Below are 21,199 nucleotides of genomic sequence, written 5' to 3'. Positions count from 1 at the left end.
CAATCCTACAGAGCCCTTTACTATTGAGCAGAGATCACAAAACGGGGCAAATGACACTTGGCACCATCTTCCCTAGGGAGAAGCTGACCACTCCAGTGCGGGTGGCTCTTACTGAATTCACGCTCTACCCTGGAGGGCAAAGACACAAGGTCCCCCATCTCTGTGGCCATGCCTTGGGGCACAGCAGGGACCCAAAGCTTTAGGAGCAAAGGAACAAAGCAGCAGAGAACAGAGTTGTACTCAGCAGGAGGAGGGGTTGGTTGTCTGAGCATCACCCCAGATTTAGGAGGAGGCAGCTGGTAGCGTCCCCGCCTCAAGGCCACGTTGCTCCCTCCAACCCTGAAGTCTATGTCCACAGTAGGGAGGATGCCCAGTTAGTGGGCAGATAGTATACGAGTCCATTCTCTCCCTCCCTTTCCCTCCCCTGGGCCTCAGCACCCTTTGTGGTCTAAATCCCCCAAGGCAACCCCCCAAGCTCGGGGACCACCAGGCCCTAAGACTTCAGTTGGCTTCCTCACCAACTGGGAGGGACCAAATAGATCATGTAGCCCATTTGGCTTCATTTCATTGAGAAGACTGAGCCCCACGCTATCAATTCGCCTGCAGGGACACTTTAATCGGGGTGGGGAGAGAATCATGAAATACTCATAATCCATGCCCTTAAGTAAAAAACTATATGGTTTAAGGTTGTCTATTACGACTTGCTAAGGACTGCATGGTTTCCCACCACAATTCCCACGGTGGGATCAGGGCCCTTAGCAGAAGAGACGCCAGAGAGCTCTCTCCCTACCCACATGAGGACCCAGGGAGGCAGCAGTCTGCAAGCCAGGAAGAGGGTCCTCACCAGAACCCAGCCACGCGGGCACCCTGATCTTGGACTTCCAGCCTCCGGAACAGTGAGAAAGTCAATTTCTGTTGCTTCAGCCGCACGGTCACCCTGGCAGACTAATACAAGGTATAGAGGAAATCTAGGGGACCACTGTGGGTGCTGCCCAACCCCCACCCCTGGGCTGGGGAGCCTTACTTGCTCCAGGTCAGTGGTTGCTGAGGTTCTGCTGGGGCCGAGCCTGACCGCAATCCGGACCAAGAGAGAGGACGGACCGTGGGCTCAGGGGCTCGGCCAGCTTCCTGGCACAGCCCAGACACGGTGCGCCCCCCACCCGTGCCCAGCCGGGGGCCTGCGGGGAGGCTTCCAGCCTGCCTCTGCCCAGCCCGGCAGCCTGCACACCACCCCCTCAGCCTCTGCCTGTAAGGACTCTGTGACATCTGTGTGACACAGGGGCGGGCCCCCAGGGATTCCAATCCCCTCTCTGACACCTGTCACTTGTCCCATTCCCATCAGCCGTCCCCTGAAGTCCCCAGTGGGAAGAGCTCCCAGGAAGGGCTAAATATTCCGCCCCCGCTTGCTCCTCTGGCCTCCGGGCTCATCCCTTTATGCTCCTCCAGGCTGGTGGCCGCCCCACCTGCAGAGGAAACAATGGGGTCCTGAAACCCACTATGGAAATGGCTTCCTTTGTGCCCCCTGGGGTGACCGAGGCCCCAGGCAGGGGGTGGGGGTGGCCGTGCTCTCCCCGGCCCTGCTCACCCCCCCAGCCTGACCTCTGCCCCAACCCTTTGTGCAGACCCCCAACAGAGAAGAGCAAAGGGGGAGGGGAAGGAGAGGGAATAAGGAAGGTGGTGGCGAGGGGTGGAGAAGAGAGACAGAAGCAAAGGCAGAGAAAAGCAGACAGACAGAGTGAGAAGGAAGGAAAGAGGTCTGCTTCATGCAGGCTGCCCAGAGCCGGGTCTCCTGGCCAAGGGGAAGCAAACAGTAAGCTGGACCCTCTGAAGTTGCCCTCTCTGTGGGTCACCAATGGCCAAAGACAATTCACTGCAGAACTCGGCTCCCACCATGGAGGGGCGTGGCAAGGATTTACGATGGCATCTCACTCCCTTGTCCCCGCCCCCGTGGAGGTGCCCCCTCCTCGGGGACATTCACCTAAAGGAAGCTCAGAGCTCACACCTCCCACCCCACCCCCCACCCCAAAGCCACAGGGCGGGCCACATTCAGGCCAGACGTGGCCCTTCCCCTTCTTTAAGCCACGAGACTAATGATGATGATGGGTGGCAGCCACGTCGCACTTGTCATGAGATACGCCATTCCACGTGCATTATAGCCTCAGAAGCAGCCCATGCCCGGGGACTAGATGCACCTCTAAAGACAACACTTTGTAAAGCACATAACTGCATAGCCCTTTAACACTGAAACCATCGGGCAAACCAGGTATAGAAGACGTGCAGGAAGGGGTGCCTGGGGGGCTCAGTCGGTGAAGCGTCTGCCTTCCGCTCAGGTCATGATCCCGGGGTTCTGGAATCGAGTCCCACATCAGGGTCCCTGCTCTGCGGGGAGCCTGCTTCTCCCTCTCCTCCCCACTCATGCTCTCTCTCAAATAAATAAATTAAATCGTAAAAAAAAAAAAAGACACATGGGGGATGACCAAGGAAGTCTGAAGGCTGACTGGGTACCAGAGGACATGAGAAGACTTTTTGCTAATTTTGTCAGGTGTAACCACGTTATTGAGAAGATTCAGGAAAATGTTCTTAGTTTTCAGAAATGGTATTCTGAAATATTTCGGGGTGAAATGTCATAATGTCTAAGCTTTTCTTTTTCTTTAAAGATTTTATTTATTTATTCATTTGAGAGAGAGAGCACAAGCAGGGGGAGGGGCAGAGGGAGAGAGAGAAGCAGACTCCATGCTGAGCAGAGCTGAAGGCAAGACGCTTAACCGACTGAGCCGCCCAGGCATCCCTAAGCTTTTCTTTAAAAATGTTTCAGCAAAAAACAAATGGTTGAAGCAAAGGGGGCAAAATGTGACTCGCTAAGGCTAGATGATAGGAATGTGGGTATCCATCCATCACTCTGTCCTCTGTACGGGTCTTGAGGTTTTTCCGCAATAAAAAGTTTAACAGGGCACCTGGGTGGCTCAGTTGGTTAAGCGACTGCCTTCGGCTCAGGTCATGATCCTGGAGTCCCTGGATCGAGTCCCGCATCGGGCTCCCTGCTCGGCGGGGAGTCTGCTTCGTCCTCTGACCCTATCCCCTCTCATGTGCTCTCTGTCTCTCTCATTCTCTCTGTCTCAAATAAATAAATAAAATCTTTAAAAAAAAAAAAAGTTTAACAATCGGTTAAATCACGTTAATTCCAAAATACAGTAATTTATAGGAACACCGAGAATTTGGGATAAATTTTATTTTAGATTGGGCTATTTCCCATGGACAATGGACTGGCAAACATTTCCTATGGGAACACAAGATTTCCTCGCTGACTTGAGAAAACATCACTTTCTAAATCCTAAGCTGCACCCATCTCAATATCACACGTAAGTAAGAAATGAGCTGGTCTATCTATGAATGTAGCAACATCTTTCCTTAATGCTTTTGGAGCGAACACATGGATTTTATCCTATATCAGTATACCACCTCGATGACATTATTAGCATATGGGGCTGGATAATTCTTTGTTGTGGGGGCTGCCCTGTGTCTTTGGGGTGGTCTCTCCCCCCTGGGTGCCAGCAACACCACCCTCTCTCCAGTTGTGACAGTCAAAAATGTCTTCCAGAAATGTCCAAATGTCTCCTGGGGGCAAAATTAGCCCCATTGCCGAGAACCACAGAGATATGTGAGCACAATGAAATCATTTATTTAAAATGTTCCACGAGCCAGGTTTTCACCAAAGTTGACCCTCCAGAATGTATTTATCTTTAATCATGCGTCTGGTCCAACTCTTCACTAAAGCTGACCCTCCATGTGTAATCTGCTTTGGCAATGTATTGTATCTTTCCATTTCGTATTTGAATATTCTCCGACAACATAATTATACGGATATCCCATAATTGAGTAACTAAAACTCTACTGAAAGATATCTGGTTTCCCTCTTTTGTTATTATAAACAATGCCACAAAAAGAAACCTTATAGCTAAATCCTGGCACACATCACTATTTCCTTATGCTAAGTTCCTAGAAAGGCATGGGGTCAAAGATACATTTTGATACGTGAGGCCAAATCACCCTTCATATACCAACCTGACCTCCCATCACCAGGGTGGGTGAGTGCCTGTTTCCCAACCCTTTCAACACCGGGAATTACTTTTTGTTTTGTAAATAGTTGTCATAAGTTTTTAAATGGTACTTTTATTAATGTTGTGTCTTTATTACTAGGTAAGTGTAATACTTCAGATACTTATTGCCATGTGTACAAATTCTCTGAATTTCTAGTTCATTCTCTCAACCCAATTTTGTAATGGAATCTCCCCCCTTCTTGTTGAACTGTAAGAGCTCTTTATTTATTGATGATGTTAATCTTTGGTCATCCATGTCACAAATCTTTTTCTCAGCTTTTAGTTTGTCTTTCTGTTGTTTATAGAGTTTTGACGTACAGAAGTTTCCACTTTTATTGACCTAAGATCTTTCCTCTTATGATTTCTGACTTCTGTATCATATTTAGAAAGGCTTCCTCGCCCCAAGATTACATTGACGCTGATATATTTTATTCTAGAACTTTTAAGGATTCATTAAAAATATAGAAATATTTAATCCATTGGGATTTATGTTGGCTCACAGCCTGTAGTAGAAATCTCATTTATTATTATTTTAAAATATACAGCCAGTTTTCCTAGCACCATTTGCTGATTGATTCATCCTTTCTTCACTGATTAGTAATTGCAGCTTTACTGTCTACTAATTCTTATGTTTACATTTGAGTCTATTTCTGGACTTCTACTCAGCTTGTGTGATTTCTCTATCACACTAATTTAAATACCCTGGTTATAATATTGTAAAAATCTGGGAGGTCAAGTCACCCTTCCTTACTCTTCTTTTCAAAAAATTCTTGACTATTAATGCTCATTTATTTTTCTAGCTGAACTTAGGAATCCTGTCCTGTCCCACCAGAATTTTGACTAGAATCATGCTAACCCTACAGGTTATTTTGGGGAGAATTGGCACTTTACAGTATGGAGTCTTGCCCTCCCAGAATGCAGTAAGAGCTTCCTTTTTTTTTTCTTTTTCCCTTATTTTTCTGGTCTTCCATAGTGTCGCTTAGAAAAGTTTTACCCTTGGTAAAAATCTACACTCTGTACTTTTAATGCTACACTTATTTCTGTGTATTTGATATTTCTGGTACTGTTCTAATAGGGATTCTGTTTCCATTATACCAATGCGGTGTCTTCATTGATCACTTACTATAGGCCAGACATCCCCTGAACATTTTCACTCACTAGGACACAGTTTTTATGTAGTTTTTGCTGACACATAAGAAAACTTACTGCCCTTTAAATGTTACTTGTGTGATGGCCTCCCAGCCATGCTCCTAATCCGTTGTACCAATTTTTGGCTGGTTCTCTACTGGCATGTTTTTAGGATGCAAGTATCATCCTGTGTATGAGAAAGGCACCTGCTCCCCCACCCAAACTGTTTTCTCCTATAAGCTGATCCACCTGCCCCGTCTCACTCAGGGCCGCCTTGTGACCAAAGAGACCGAGCTCGGCATGGTCCTCCATGCCAGCTGACCAACGTGCTGACCAACCACACCCCCAAGAGCCACTGTAACAGGCACCTGCAAAAAACCAGAAGCTTTTAACCAGCTGCCCCTCTGCCTCTACCTTGGTTTTCCATCCCAACAGATGCACTGGTTTGTCTTCTCTCCTGGTGGAATGCTACCACACGGTCAGGAAGATATATTTAGAAATTACCCTAAATTGGGGCGCCTGGGTGGCTCAGTTGGTTAAGCGACTGCCTTCGGCTCAGGTCATGATCCTGGAGTCCCTGGATCGAGTCCCGCATCGGGCTCCCTGCTCGGCGGGGAGCCTGCTTCTCCCTCTGACCCTCCCCCCTCTCATGTGCTCTCTCTCTCTCTCTCTCTCATTCTGTCTCAAAAAAAAGAAAGAAAGAAAGAAATTACCCTAAATTGGCCAATCAGCATAGCTCGCTGGAGACAGAATGACACGGAGGTCAACTCCGAGGCCAGGAGACCTTGCCTGGGATGCTGGTTGCGCTACTTCTGGGTCCTTATGGACCTCCCTGTGACTCAGTCTCTCCTCGGTACCATGGGAGCTAATAACAGTGCCCACCTCCTCTGGGGGGAACGGATGATTAACTGCTAATAATTGAGAAGCGTGCCTAGGAGAGAGTAAGCACTCCGTGAATGTCATCTCCTTCCGCTTCTTCTTTGAGCCAGAATCTGTTTATCTTTAATCATGCGTCTGGTCCAGCCTCATCTGGTCAGACTTATCTGACGGTCACGTACCTAAACAGCTGATCCCGGACGGCCTAACGTCCCGTTTCGTACCACCTTTGAAAACCAGGATTTCAGTCCATTAACAGACTGTTCTTACAAGTGCCATGGGCTGCCTACGGGGTCAGCGACCCCAGCTCCTGTCAGCAGCCCCCGCCCCCCACGGACCCACAGGTCCCCTTCTCCTGCAGCAGGAGTACTGAAGGCCCAGTACCTAGGGAAGGAACCCATCCTTCCCTGATGACCCCCAAAAGGAGAAAGAGGATGCAGGCTGTGTGGCCAGACTTTTCCTACATAACGGGAGGGAACATGGCCCCTGCTGAATGTCCAGGAAGCCCAGAGGCTGTCTGCCATCTCCCTGTCTGAGCTACTCCTGCGTGGAGGTGACGTGAGAAGGTGCTCAAAGATACCCCATGGCCTCTAAATTCTCCCAGTGATCCAAGCATGTTCCCCATTGCTGCTCATGCCCCAGACTCCTGTCCCCATGGCTCCTACACTCTACTCAGCCCACCCCAAGCAACCCAGATTCACGTCTCTCTTGGACCCTTGATCTTAAGCACGTGACTTTTTTTTTTAAAACTGTGATAAAATACACCTAAAATTTACCATATTTACCCTTTTTCAATGAGGCAATTCAGTGCCATTAAGCACATTCACAATATGACCCATCCCCACTGTCTAGTTCCAGAACCTTCCCGCCACCCCAACAGGAAAACCGATATCCATCAAACATCACTCGCCATTCCTCCTGCCTCCCAGTCCCTGGCAACCACTAATCTACTTCTGGTGTCTGGATTTGCTCATTCTGGGCATTTCATAGAAATGGAATCATAATGCTATGCAGCCATTTATCTCTGGTTTCCCTCACTCTGCAAACCATCCTCAAGGTCCATCCAAGTTTGCGTGTATCGGTACCTCATTCCTTTTTATGACCGAATACTAGTCCCCCGTGTGGACGTGCCACGCTGCATTTACCCATTTGTGCAGCGATGGACATGTGGGCTGTTCCCCCCTTCCGGCTATCACGAAGTCAAGCACTTGACCTTTAACTGACTTCCAGTTTTCAACTCTCCACTACATTCAAGGTCTAATAGCAGCTGCTGGGAAGGCTGTAACAAGGACCCCCAGCAGTCCCCTCATCTGCCCCCACACCCGCACTGGGCAACACCTTTTCCCTCCGAAGGTCCTCTCAAGACACCTCCAGCAAGCTGACCCTCCGCACCTGTCCTCATGCCCACAAGTCCTGCCGTAATCCCACCTTCCCCGTGAGCAAGTGAGCAGGCAGGAGACCTCTGCTCGGCTCAATTCACCTCCTTCATCACCCCACGCGGGCACCTCCCCATCTCTCATCCTCACCAGAAGACGGGTGAGTGCAGGACAGTAAGACGTGCTGAGCGAGAGACTGAGTTCACGTTTGCTGTAACTGTTCTATTTTATTATGAGTTATTGTTGGTCTCTTACTGTGCCTGATTTATATGTTAAACTCTGCCACAGGGATGCACGTATGAGAAAAAACACAGTATGAACAGGGTTCTGTATTATCCGTGGTTTCAAGCATCCACTGGGGGTGTTGGGGACGGATCCCGCATGGATAATGGGGGTGCGGGGACCGCTGTCTCAGGAAACCAGATCAGACAGAACAGAACTCAGGCCCCAGGCTCCCAGTTTAGCCAGTGCTCTTTCCTCCCCACTGTCCCGCCCCCCAACACCTGGCCAGTATTGCATTCAAGTGTTACCAGTTGGTTTTCCATACTCACCCAACCTATTCTTTATCTTGCAAAACGAGAGCCAAAAACGAGAAAGAGCCAAGCTAATCCAGGCTGCAGGTGTATATAAACCCGATTTGCTTCCATGAGAAAAAAATGGAAGGGCCGAGAGGCTCCCAGATGGGACACGTCTAAGGTCAGCCCCCAGCCCCGCACCCCCACCTGAGAGCACCTGAGGATGGAGCCCTTCCTACAGCTGCTGGGCTCCTCAGAGTTCTCTGCAGGCCCCCCTGCAGCAGAAGGTGCCTCGCAGGGCCCCAGGTGGGGGGAAACTGGACACGGGAGGAGTGTTTATACCAGGGAAAGTAGCAAATGCTACAAACCAGGCCTGGCCCGGCCGGTTGTCAACCATTTCCCCGGGCGCTTCTGCCCGCAGAGAGCTCTATAAGGGACCGTGGAAGAAGCCGATCACTGTCCAAGATCTCGCAGCCAGTGGAGAATCAACCCCGGGTCGCCCGGCTCCAAACCACGCTCCTCCCGCTGAACCAAACAAACGTGGCGATCAACAACCACCTCGGAGTTGATGGACGGCAAGGGAAGACAGGTGGCCCTCTTTTAGGCCCAGGGGCTGGAGGTCTCTATGACTATAAGCAGGTGGGCTTGGAGTGGGTGGTCCCCATCCCGTTCTACTCGGTTTCCTCCAGGGCCGCCACCCCACCCTCCACCCCAGGGCCCCAGACCTCCCACGGGCCAGGCGTTCCTCACCTCCCTGCCCCAGGAGAGGGTCCCAGCCAGCTCAGTGAGCAGGTGGACGGCGTTTGTTCGAGGGGATGGGTTCAGGGCGAGGTTATGTCCATCAGCTTTCAGGACAAATTCTCGGTTTATTAATTCTCCTCCATTACGCAGGCAAAAGTAAACAAGCTTTTCTCGGGCGACCTGGCACAGAGGCCTTCCCTATTCAAACACTGCAAGAATCGACAGGCTTGGAAGTATGAGCTCCCAGCCCCGCTTCCCAGGGGGCCCCCTGGCCTCCTGCCCGCGACGTCCTGGCCTGCCCAGACAGGCGATCCGGGCTTTGTGTGGTGGTGGCCGGCTCCAGAGTCCGGCGCTCCGGGCCTGGCAGTGGCCTCAGCTCTCCAGAGGGAGCACCAGAGATTTCCGGACACCTGGAGAGCTCCGGAGGAGGTCAGAAAGGGTCGGGCCACAGCCATGGGCACCAGGACAAGCATCACACTTGTGCACTTCACCCCTCCGTGAGGAAAGCGCTTGGTCAGGGCGTTCACGTGATGCCTGCTTCCATTTAAGCCATGATTTGAAAGGTGCGGGGGGAAGAAAGGCAAGTCACGGTAACGAAATCAAAACAACGGCTAAGAAAGACTCTTCCGAGCAGGATGCTACAAGTGTTTCTAAGTAGTTGCTCCGGAGACTTTTACCTGCCGAGCCAAGACGGTTGCATGTTTTCAAGTCAAGCTGCAAGGACCAGAAGCAGGGAGGCACGAGAGAGGCGGGAGCCGCCTTGCCCTTGGACCAGCTGTGCACACGGCCCCAAGGAGGAGCTTGGCCAGGTGAGTCCTCCTGTGACCCATGTCACGAGGAAGAAGCTAGCATCAAAACTCTGCTGAAGGGAAGTGTCTTCACTGCTCCCCCCAAACCCCCAGAGCTGGAGGTTCCTTTGAATTATGTTCTTACAGAAAGAGCTCCCTCATCCCACCTCCCAGGTACTGGGGGATGCTACTTCTCTACAACGCCTTCCCATTGCTGTTCCTCCTGGAAGGGTCCCCCGCAGCTCAACCAAAGGGGAATGAAGACTGCCCAACAACCCAAGACTGAGATCTCTGTGGTTTTCCACCATGTGGCCTCAGGCACTCCCTGCAATGCTCCTCTGTCCTTTCCTAGTTGAGGGCTGTTGACCTCACAGCGGGCCTGGCCTGCTCTCCACCAGGCGCACCTTCCAGCCAGGCCATGAGCCCTCTTTGTGCCCAAAGCCCAGGCCGCGTAACCCCTCCTGTACCAAGGGTCTGGGGACACCCGGGGACACTTTCTCCCAGCAATATTTCTAAATGCAAAAATAAAACACACAGCTAGCCCTGTGGAATACAGGAAACGAATAATACTGAAATATACCCATCCAAATATTTTCCGAAAACCTAGCTTTACGATACAGTTGTATAATATACGTGCTTCTTTATTAATGATTATAAATCAGGATCTAGCTGCGGGTCCGGTAACTTCCGTCCTTCCGAAGCAACAACGAACACACACAGCATTTCATGATCTCTGCAGCGACTTGAATGCGGTGTGAAATTCGCTGTGACTTCCGTGGGCTGCCCGCCCCGCCGGGGGTTTGTGGCCCACGGAGAGAGCGCTCGATTTCGGGCAGAAGTGAGGGGCGGTGAGGGTGTGATGCTCTTCCTGTCCGGGTTCCCGGCCCCGTGAATCCTGTTCGTGGACCCCTGTGCTCAAGATGCCTCTTTCATCCCCATCCCCGCTTCCTGCCTTCTCTTCAGCCCCAGGAAGGAGTACCTGCCCCGACGGTGCTGGGCACACAGGCACCTTGCTACCCTGGGTGGACAAGCAAGAGGGTCTTGGGCCTGGGTAAAAAGCTAGCCCGCAGGCACCAGGAAGCCCCCCTCCCTTTTATTCTTGGAGGGGGCATCACCGGAAAAATGCCATGTGGCTCCATCCTCCTCAGTCCAGCCCTGGGGGCCACCACGCACACCCAGCAGCTCCCCGATGGTGGTTCTGAGGAGTCTAGCAGCTCTGACCCCCCACCCCTGCCGTCCCCATGGCAAAGCAGGACACGCCTACCTTCCGGCTCCTCCACGCTGCTGGCGGCCGTGGTCGGTGGTGCCACAGGGATCTCTGTGAGGTTTGGGATGGGAGGAAGAGAAAACGAGGTAAAAAAGATGTTATGACCTTAGAAGAGGATGGGCAGAGCACAGACTCCTCCCTGGGCCCTCCTCCCTTCCCCACTCCTCAGCCCTAGAGGAGGCGGGCCAGGAGCTGGAGGAAGCCGGCATGGGGGCCCGGAACGTGGCCTTGTTCTCCTCTGGATGCTGTCCCCCGACCAGGCAGGGACAGGAGTGGGGAGAAGGCAGGGCGGGCCCACAGCGTGGAGGGCTGACCGCCCCCCCGCCATACGATGTGATCGCTCCCCTCTGACCTCCCCCGGCTGGCGGGTGGAGGGGGAGGCTTCCGTGGCAGGGGTGGCAGGCGAGGGGGCTGGGAGGTGTCTCACGCATGCGGGGGGGGGGGTCTGCACCCCTGGCCCAGGTTCCCACGGGCTCACACTTTTTTCGGTGGCCAGAAGACTGACTAAGGAGGATCCGAGGGCCTGAGAGAAGCATGCACTTTACTGGGGTTTTTCCCTTTCTACCTCGAATGCCAATTCTTTCTTACTAGCTCCTGACTCCGCCCTGTGCTCAGGAAAGGTGAGGAGCTTCCTCCAGTCTCTGGGAAAGTCGCCCAGGCATCCACCAAAAGTCCCCAAGGGGAGGGACTCGCCTCCTCCATGAACAGGGGGGCCACAGAGGTCTCCACGAACCCCCCAGACTCTGGCCACCATCTGACTATTCGGGGTAAGACCTCCCTCAACCTCCAGACAAGATCAGCTGGGACCTGAGGCTTGGTGGGTCGAGATGCTCAGGCCTGGGGGCATGCCTGAGACCCAGCCCTCCATTCGGGGGCCTGCTCTTGCCCTCGGTGGGATTTTATCAGCACTGAAGCTACAGGTGTCCTGCCACAGCAGTTCAGTAAGACGCGGACCACAGACCAGGCCTGCTCTTAGCCCCCAGGAGCTCCGTGGTCCTGATGGCTCAGGTACATGCAGCAATGGGCGTGGGCCTCGGGTGAGCTCCAGGAGGTGCACAGAGGGCCCGGCTCCCAGAGCTGTGCCCAGACAGGCAGGAGCCCCCCGGGGGGAACACGGTTTGGGTGCCTGTAGCTGGCGGCCGCAGCAAGAGCTCCCAGAAACCCCAGGGTGGACAGCCAGGTCCTCAGATGGCTGGCGGGAATGCCTGGCCTCTGCCGGAGCGGGTCGCAGAGTGAGACTTCCCGCTTCCCCAGGTTTCTGTCCCTGACTGTGAACCATCAGCTCCATTTCAAGGTCCTTCCCCTTGGGGCTTTGAAGTGGCGGCTCCAGCCACTTCTGAGCTGGTTTGTTTTTCTTATGTTCTCACAACCCCCTTGGGCACCGCTGGGTTTCCTCCCAGCTTTCTCAAAATGTTCACTTTGCAGCTTTTTGGCTAGACGGAAGAGAAGGGTTTCTGCAAACTGTGAGACTCTGATGAGTAGAGGTGGTCGTGGAAAGCGTCTCAAGGTGATCTGTGCCAGATGGATATTTCAATTTCCCGGGGCCGGAATTTGGGTTATCCGCTGGGACCGGACCCCTGGGCCAGCAGACTCTCCTAGAAAGAGTCAGCTAGTAAATATGCCCAGCTCCACAGGTCCTACGGACTCTGTTGTAGCTACTCAGTTGTGCTAGAGCTCCAAGCAGCCACGGATAACAGGTACGCGCGGGCGCGGCTCCGTCCCCATAAAACTTCATGGATGCTCCACTTTTCATTTCAAGCATTCCACGTGACATAAAATACTCGTCTTCTGACTTTGATTTCAATCATTAAAGAATTATTAAAAGAAAACACTGAGCCCCACCAAAACAGGTGGTGGGGTCAAACCCCCGGGCCAGCTAACCCCTGCTCTGGAGAAGCAGACCCGCCGGGATCCGCTCCTTTTTCTGCTCTCCCTTCTGGGTTAGGTCAGCCCTGCACAAAGGAATCAGGAAGGCCGGGGCCAGGGCCCGGCTCCCAGCCAGGCCTGACTTCCAACCAAGGCTAAGTCTCCACCCATAATACCTGGTACAATCCTACCAGTTATAAAACATTAAGTCCCTTCTGCACCAGGGCCCCTGAGTGGCCCCTGCCGTCTTGCTCACCCCGTCCTCTAGTTCCAGCAACAAAGGGGCTAACAGCTGGTCCAAGGGGCCCCCAGGACTCTCAGGGGAGCCATCATCTGTCATAAGGGCCGTGAGGGGGACACACCCGGGAGCCTGTAGGGTCAGCCCCTTCTGCTCCGAATCTGCCAGGGTCCGAGGATCCTGGAATGCCCATCACAGCGACCATGGCAACCCCTGGTACGAGGCCACCCCAGGTCTGGGAGCCACGGCAGAACATGGGACTAGGCCCCAGGTAGAGGAAAGGGGCTTGCTTCCCCCTGGGAACGGGAGACTCAGTCTTTATCAGGACAGAGGAGAAGCAGGCTGCCTATGCTGAGCTCCCAGCTGCTTCTGCAAGAACCCCCCAGGCTTGGGGGTCTCGCACGGGGTCCCACATGGAAAAGCGCTCAACCCGCTGGACGTCAGCGGGGTTCAGAGAGGACTTCCCTCCCCCACAGCCCAGCCAGAGCCCGGAGGGGGGGGGGGGCGCCTGGCACCACGTACTTATGCAGGGGGCGATGGGAGAGCGGCTCTGCTGATAGCCCTTGGCGCAGCGGTTACAGGTAATGCCCGTCACACCGTCCTTGCAGGGACACTGGCCCGTGGTCTGATTGCAGGTCTTGCCGGCCGCGCCCACGGGGTGGCAATCACAGGCTGTGGAGGACACACGACAGGAGGGTTAGAGGGTGGCGGGCGGGGGCGGGGGGTGGTCGGCCCCTCCCTCGCGATCCCGCCCCGCCTCGGGGTGCCCCAGGGACCCCCACCCCGGCAGACGGGGGGAAGCGTGGGGATGAGGGAGGCAGGCCCAGTCAGGCCCCCCCGCCCACACATATTCTAAAAGCTCTGATCACGGGCCACCTGCCTCCCTGGAGATGGGGACTGGAAGTCAGAATGGACCACTGTGAAAGGCTGTTGGGCAGCTGCGAAGTACGGCAGGGGAGCCCCTCCAAAGCCCCGAGGGGAAGACAGGAAGGAAGGCAAAGCCCTCAGGCTGATCATAAGCGGAGGGGTCTGACTCCCCACAAGGTAAGTCTGTGTCTCCCCACTCCTCTGCCCCCAGGCCTCCTTCCCTCCCCTCCATGTTTGGGACGCAATACAGCCTTGGGGTTTGCCAGGTCAGAGGGGGTGGCCAGGGAGGTGAGACCCGCCAGGCTGCCGCGCCCGCCCTGATTTGCAGCCAGGAGGTCCGAGGTGCCACCAGTAAATTGTGGCACCAGACCACAGCAATCACCTAGTTAAACACCCTGATTAGAAGTGCAGAGAGCAGCGAGGTGTGAAGGAGCCTCCCGGGGCTGCGCAAAAAGGGAGTGGCCATGCTGGGAGGCGGAGGCCCCCACAGAGCAGGCCCCGCACCCCTTGTCCTGGTTCGGAACAGGCTAGAAAGCTGGGGTGGCCCACCCTGGTGTGCTACATCCCAGGGTACCTCCCTGTGTTCCAAGGACATGATCCCAGGGACAGAGTGGCCAGAGGACTTTGGGGGGGGACATCCCCACTGCTATGGACTGAAGTCTTGTGTCCCCCCAAATTCACGCTAAAGCCCTAAACCCCAGTGTGGTGGGGCCTTCGGGTAGTGGTCAGGTTTAGAGAGCGTCGTGGAAGTGGGCCCCCTTCTGAGAAGAGGAAGAGCGAGATTTGCTGCACAAGCATCCAGCAAGAAGGCCGCCCCCCCACCCCAGGAAGCCGCCTTCCCCAGACACGGGATGTGGGGTGCGCTGATCTTGCACTTCTCAGCCTCCGGAACCGTGAGAAATAAAATGCTTGCTGCCTAAACCACCCCGTCTGTGGTGTTTGTTATAGCATCCAAGGTGCCCACCAACCCCGGGGGGCTCGGGCAAGAGGAGCTATGCCCGCACAGAGGGGGCATCCGAGTTCCCGGCCCAATCCCGCTTCCCGGAATCCAGGGTGGGCTCAGGGTGCAGGTAGGGGGAGGCAGGGAGGATGAAGGGGGCAGACATGCAGGCTCTCCTTCCACTGCCCACCCCCGTCCCCGGGGAAGCCCGGGTGTGGGACGCAGAGGCAGGGGGGTGGGGGGGGCCGTCTGCCGAAAGCTGCTAAGTGTTTCTGCTCCAAATGCGGAGAAAAAGCATCCAAGAACAGAAGTGTGAGCAGAGCATCCAGCAGAGCGTCCAGCCAACACTGCCCGATGAGGCACGAGCCCGCCGGTGAGAACGTGGCCGCCCCCCGCCCCCCAAAGTTGGCCCGGACTGGCCCGGACGAGGAAAAGTTGGAAGCAGGAGGCAGAAAGGACAGGAATGTGAGGAATTGTTTGTCAAAGTGGTGTCTGGACATGTGGAAGCTTCTGGAAGCTCTCTGGGTGGGGGTCCTGGCCGTGGGCGCCCCCCCCCCCCCGGTGAGGCTAGCGGAGGGCAGGGGACACGGGCCGGGGACAGAAGGAACGGGGGTGGCGCACGGGCAGTCCGGGCTGGGGTGGGGTGGGGTGGGGGGCTGTCAGCAGGTTTCTCCTGTTGTAGGATCCACGGGAGGACAGTGGGGCTGTCCCCGTGTTGTCCCTGTAAGCAGCAGTAAATCCTCCCGTTAGGAACATGTCTTCTTCAATCTCCCCTAAATTCAAGTTCATCCCCCGCTGGTCTGGTCTTGCGTTCTCTCTTCTCTCGTGGTGAGAAAAGACTCAGGCTGGGGACGATGCTGTGAGGAGGGGATGTCTGGAGAAGCCCTCTGACCTTTCCCTGCGCCCTGAAATCCCGCTCCTGCGGTGGGAAGGCGGATCGGGCCTGGGCAGCATCTCTGAGAGTGCAAAAGCACCACAGCATGGGAACCCGCTGTCCCAAGCCCGGTGGGGCCATGGTGCGCTGGGCGGATGTGGACACCCAAGGCTCATGCTAGCTGACCTCCCATGGCCTGCTTTGCAAGCGTGCTGGTCATGCTAAGATTCGTGCCAAGCCCTCCCCCGCTCCGTGCTGAACGCAGCTGTGCGCCAGGAACTTCTGGATCCGAGCCCTTGGCTGGGAGGAGGTCACCAAAGGTTGCTCGGGCACTGAGGGATCAGAGCCGAGTCACCCAGAGGCACAGGTCGTCTTTCCCGAAGCAGGAGCGGTGCAGAGCAAAATCTCGGGGGGCTGCAGTGGGCGGACGGCACTGTCCTCGCCCGTGGCCCCTCGCAGCTTGGTGACCCGTCAGCCGCTTGGGCTGGCGAGCCGCCGGGGCCGGGGGGCGGATAGCCAGGCACCAGCTGACGGCGGCTGGGGACAAGGGCCATCCTCAGTGATGGCGGGGAGCCGGCACGTCCTCCGGGCCCGTCCTTTGATTAAAGAAGGGGGTGCTTCGCTGCTGGGTTTCCGATCTTTCTCCCCAGATTTTGCAGAGACTGTGAGCCCCTGGCCCCCTCGCCTGGTCTGACAGAGGCAGCAAGCAGGCTGGCTGTGTTTCCATGAAAAAATCCCTGTTCCGGGAAGAGAAGCCATCGGGGTGCCAAAGGGGGGCGGGGGGGCCTCCAGGGAGGTGGAACCATCACTAGGGGCGAGCGTGCCTCCAGCACAGCACCACCACCCGAATGCCTGGGAACACCTGAGCATATCCACACATCGTCCCCTCGGGTGCTCCCACCCGCCTGTGGAGTCCGCACGACCACAGAGGACGAGACTGCGGGCTGCCCAGGAGAACCCCAGGGGAAGGGAGGCGGTAAGGGCCTGATCTCTCAGGGCATCACGGAGACCCTCACCCACTCCGGACAGCCCCCTCTGCACTTCTTGGTCTAGAAGGAGAAATCCCAGTTTACCTGGCTTGGAGGGCTTTCTGTTACCTGGGGGCCAAATGTAATCCCAACAGACTTGCGTTGCACTCATTCTCGATTCCAAGCAACAGAGCCCCAAAGCAAGGACCTTCCCCCCAAGACCCACATATAGGGAAAGCCCAAGTTATGTCCTCCATGCAAAGAAGGGTGAGCTTCCAGGTGTGAGGACAAGTGACAGGTGACCATGCCCCACGGTGGGTTCCTCTGCAGCCTGAGACAAGACAAGCACCTGGCAATGTCCAGGGAAGGGAGTCTGAGCCCACCAGTTACAAAGGAGGCTCCGGACCCCGGCCCTTAGGGAGAGAAAGCCAAAGGGATCCCGCCATATTCATTCACCCCAGAAACACACCCAGACACGCTTAGACCCACACACATAGACCGCACAGGCTCACCTGGGACCACAGCGGGCAGGGCAGTGGAGGGGCGGGGCCGAGCAGGGGTGTGGGGGGAAGTGCAGATCTTCCCCCGGGGCAAGGGGTCTGGTGAGGGGACAGGGAGAGAGCCTCCCTAATCCTTCCGAGAACGGGGTCTGGGGCAGAGCGCCTGCCGCCACTGGAGGGCCATCCGGACTCCTATTTCCCTGGAAGTCAGCCACTTTTTCGGAGGAGGTCAATCCCTGCCGTGGCAGGTCACCCTGTGCTCACGGGGCAGGCAGCACCTGGTCATGGGAACCGATCCGCCCGAGGGTTTTTCCGTCAAGAGGAAGGTGAGACCAGACGGAAGCCCAGGGCCCTGAGAAGGCAGCAGGGTTAGGTTTCTCACGCACGCGCGGCGGGCTGGAGTGCCTCCCGGCGCGGAGGGGAACCTGGGCCGTCTCTGCTCTGGGCCATCAGTCAAGGACAGCCGGCTCAGGGCACACGGACGGTTTCCTAGGGGCGGCAGCACACCCAGGGCTGGGACCGTCCTGCCAGGACCACTGTGTGACTCTGGATTAGTGCCTTGCCCTCTCTGGACCACAGGTGGCTCTTCCACTTTAACAGTCCAATGCTTGGTGTCTATGGCTTCAAGGCCTCAGGCAGCACCCCCACTCCCCCACTGCTAGAGGTCACCGCAGTCCTGGCCCAGAGGACACGCTGCCTGGTGCACCAGGCCTTCCGTCCACACCCAGAGCCCTGGCAAAGTTGACCTGAAAGGCAGACAGTCCCGATCCCGGGCTGCTTGTCTCCAGCACTGCCTCTCCCAGCTTCTCCTGACGCCCTCGGCCCTGGGCCCCTGAGGATGGGGCCGTCCCTGACGGCCTGCATCAGGAGAGGATGCGTGTCCGAGGCCGGCCTCCTCCACCACAGCTCACACAGTATTTGGAAACCCATCCTGAATTTCCTCCCTCCTATCAGGAGATCTGGCTACTTCTCCTGCAGGTCTGACTCCAGGGGCCCCCGGGGTCAGGCAGGACCCTCCAGGGGACATGCTTGCGAGGAGAGGGGAGCTGCCTTGGCACCCAGACCCCCTGGAGCTGCTCCAGGCGGGAGGGGAGAGTTGGAACAACCCAGCACCGACCTTGGCTTCAGAGGTCACCGTGGCTCACACACTTGCACATCTTGTGCTAAGCCTTGACTCAGCATCTTCTTCCCCAGGCCCATCGCTGGCAGATGAACAGCCTGGGGGTCCTGAGCATGCTGTCAGTGAATGTGGCTGCTCCCCAGAGCCAACCATGGGGCCGCCTGGGGCTCCAAGGCCTGCAGCTCATGCCCAAGGCCATGTCTGCCTGTGGTGCTGGGTAAGGGGGAAACATCCTTCTCTGCTTCTCTGGGCGCCTGGATGCCATCCACAATGAAGGTGAAGGCAGGCAGGACCCTCCATGTGAGCCAGGCTGAGCTCCAGCTGCTGTGGAGGGTCAGGGAGGGAGGGGAGAGGTGGTAGGAGTAAGGAGGAGGGAGGAGGGGAGGGGAGGATGAAGGAGGAAGGAGGAAGGAGAAGGAGTAGGAAAGACTAGAAAGGGGAGGAGGGGGAGGAGGAGGAGAGAGGAGGGAGGAAGAGTGAGAAGAGAGGAGGAGGAGGAGGAGAGAAGAGGAGGGGGAGGAGGAGGGAAGACGGGAAGGTAGGATAAAGGAAGGAGAAGGAGTAGGAAAGAGGAGGAAGGGGAGGAGGAGGAGGGAGGAAGAGTGAGAAGTGAGGAGGAGGAGGGGGAGAGATGAGGAGGGGGAGGAGGGGCGGAGGCAGTGGAGGGAGGAGGAAGGAGGAAGAGGGAAGAAGAGAGGACCGTCAGGAGGAGGACTGGAGCATGCTCAGTGCAGGTGACAGTAGCGCATAAAGAAAGAAAGGGTCAGCGTCTTCAAAGAAAATCAGGTTCAGATCCGAAGGGTTCCCATGTCTCTCGTACGTGTGTCCGGTCTCTAGGGGGAAGCCCGGTGGGAACCCTCTCACCCAGAGGTGGTGCTGGGAGAGGACAAATGTCGGGCACTAAGGGGTGTCCAAGAACCTGATTTTTCTCTACTCCCCAAAACGGGGTGAGGAGGACTGGCCACCAAGAAGAGAAACTTGGAAGCTGGCCAAGGCTGCGGGGGTGTTCCCGAATGGAGGGGACCTGATGCAAGGTGGCAGACCGGCTGGGTGGGGCTCAGGGAAGCCAGGCAGGAGGAGGAGCGGAGGGGGACTGACCCGAGGGGGACTGGTCGTCAAGTGAGCTCAGAGCTGTGAGTAATGGGAGATGGGGAATAAAAGGTCCAAAGACATGGTGTCAGAGAGCCCTATGGAAGAAGCTTCTAACCATCATCATCATCATCATTTCATTTGCATGGAGCAACATCACCTTTTTTGCTGTACAGTTCTATGGGTTTTATCGCACATGTAGATTCCTGTAACCACCACCCCAATCAGGATGTAAAACATCCTCTGTTCCTCTGTGGTCAGCACCCCCACCCCAACTCCTGGTGACCACGGATCTATTCTGTCCCTCTAGCTTCACCTTCTCAGAACGTCGTATTCTGGGACTGTACGGTATGTACGATGTATGGATGTACTGTATGGAGTCTTTGGGACTGGCCTCCTTTACTCAGCCAAATACATCTGAGATGTGTCCAGGCTGCTGTGTCAATCAATCGCTCTTTCATTTTCATTGCCCAGTAGTGCTCCCTGGTACACAGACTACAAGGTTTTTATGGCAGATCTATGTTTAATTTTATAAGAAACTGCAAAACGGTTTTCCAGAATGGCTGTGCCATTTTGAATTCCCACCAGTGGTGTATGAGTGGTCTAGTTATTACACATCCTCACCGATGCTCGGAATTGTCAGTACTTTGTATTTTTGACATTCTAATAGGTGTGCAATGGTATCTCATGGTTTTAATCTGTATTTCTCTAGTGACTAATGATGGTTCATATATTAAATTGCCATCTGTGCATCTTTGGTAAGTACCTGTTCAAGTATGTCGCCCATTTCTAACTGAGTAGTCTGTTTTCTTATTGTTGAGTTTTGAGAGTTCTTTACATATTGTGAATCACGTCCTTTGTTGGGTATGTGATGTGCAAACATTTTCTCCCCTCTGTGGCACATCTCATAGAAGGAGCATCTTAAAAAGTAAGCCAGATGCATCACTCAAGTCTCTCCTCTCCTGACTGCCCCCCCAACCATGACTTCCACTGCTGTTGGAATGGGGTCCTCCTCCTGTCCACGCTCCCAGGAGCTGGCCCTGCCCCTGCCTCAGCTCCCTTTCCTGCTTCCGGATGCTGGTACTGCACATTCCTCAGCTTCCTCTTGCTCCTCACATCACAGGTGTCACCTCAAATGTTCTGTCCTCAGAGAGGTCATCCCTGGCCACCTAGCAGAGCGGCTCCCCACCCTGCCACGTCACACTCTCCTACCACCCTGTGTATTTCCTCTATGTGACTCACAGTCCATATAATCTTCTAGTTACTTTTTCTCCTTTGTTTACCATCGACCTCCCTCCAGGAAGTGAGCTCCAAGGGAACCTGTCTGTCTTGGTCACCACTGTAACCACCCCTCTCCTGCATGCAGCAGGTGCTAAATAATCACTTGGGCAGTCAGTGCACAAACTCGGGCCAAATCCCCTCCCTGGAGGGAAGAAGTGGGGCAGCAGGAAAGATAATCCCCTCACATCCTAGATCATCAGCAACCTCCATGCGGAACACTCCCCACTCCTAAATTCTGCATGCTCCCGAGGGAGCGAGGATAATTTACTTCCGTAAATTATGCACAAACCGCATCTCAGCTGTCTGTCTGTGTCCACCTCCTCTGCAGCTATGCTTTCCTTTCTCCCAGCAGTTGCTAACAAGGCACAAAAGAATAAATGTTTCAAGTTGCACTACCTCGCCTCTCCCCTGCCACCTTCAGATCAAGGTGCAGACAGCAGGAAGTAGAAGGGGAGGGGAGCCCCGTAATCCCAAGCTGGGTTATTTGACCCTCCGTGATCTAGTTAACCATAGCCTTCCTGCACCTGATTTACAGCTGAGGCGAAAGGCATGGGTCCTACAGATGGTTCCCAGAGAGAGACTGAGATGGGGAGAGACTGTGTGTGTGTGTGTGTGTGTGTGTGTGTGTGTGTGTGTGTGTGTGTGTGTGTGTGTGTGTGTGTGTGTGT

At 55.2% G+C, this 21,199-nt stretch overlaps 1 protein-coding gene across 1 annotated transcript in view; it reads right to left on the bottom strand.

Annotated features, from left to right (window-relative positions):
• Positions 1-21,199, bottom strand: part of NTN1 (netrin 1) — a 161,127-nt gene that overhangs the window by 35,844 nt on the left and 104,084 nt on the right. The window contains exons 3-4 of the mRNA XM_044921594.1: positions 13,415-13,564; positions 10,786-10,839 (exon numbers count right to left, since the gene is read on the bottom strand). Coding sequence (XP_044777529.1) covers positions 10,786-10,839; positions 13,415-13,564 — 204 coding nt within the window. The remainder of the gene's footprint in view (positions 1-10,785; positions 10,840-13,414; positions 13,565-21,199) is intronic.

The sequence above is a fragment of the Neomonachus schauinslandi genome, chromosome 15, assembly GCF_002201575.2.
Source record: "Neomonachus schauinslandi chromosome 15, ASM220157v2, whole genome shotgun sequence".
In the NCBI taxonomy this organism is placed as follows: Eukaryota; Metazoa; Chordata; class Mammalia; order Carnivora; family Phocidae; genus Neomonachus; species Neomonachus schauinslandi.
This window is presented reverse-complemented; position numbering and strand designations above follow the sequence as displayed.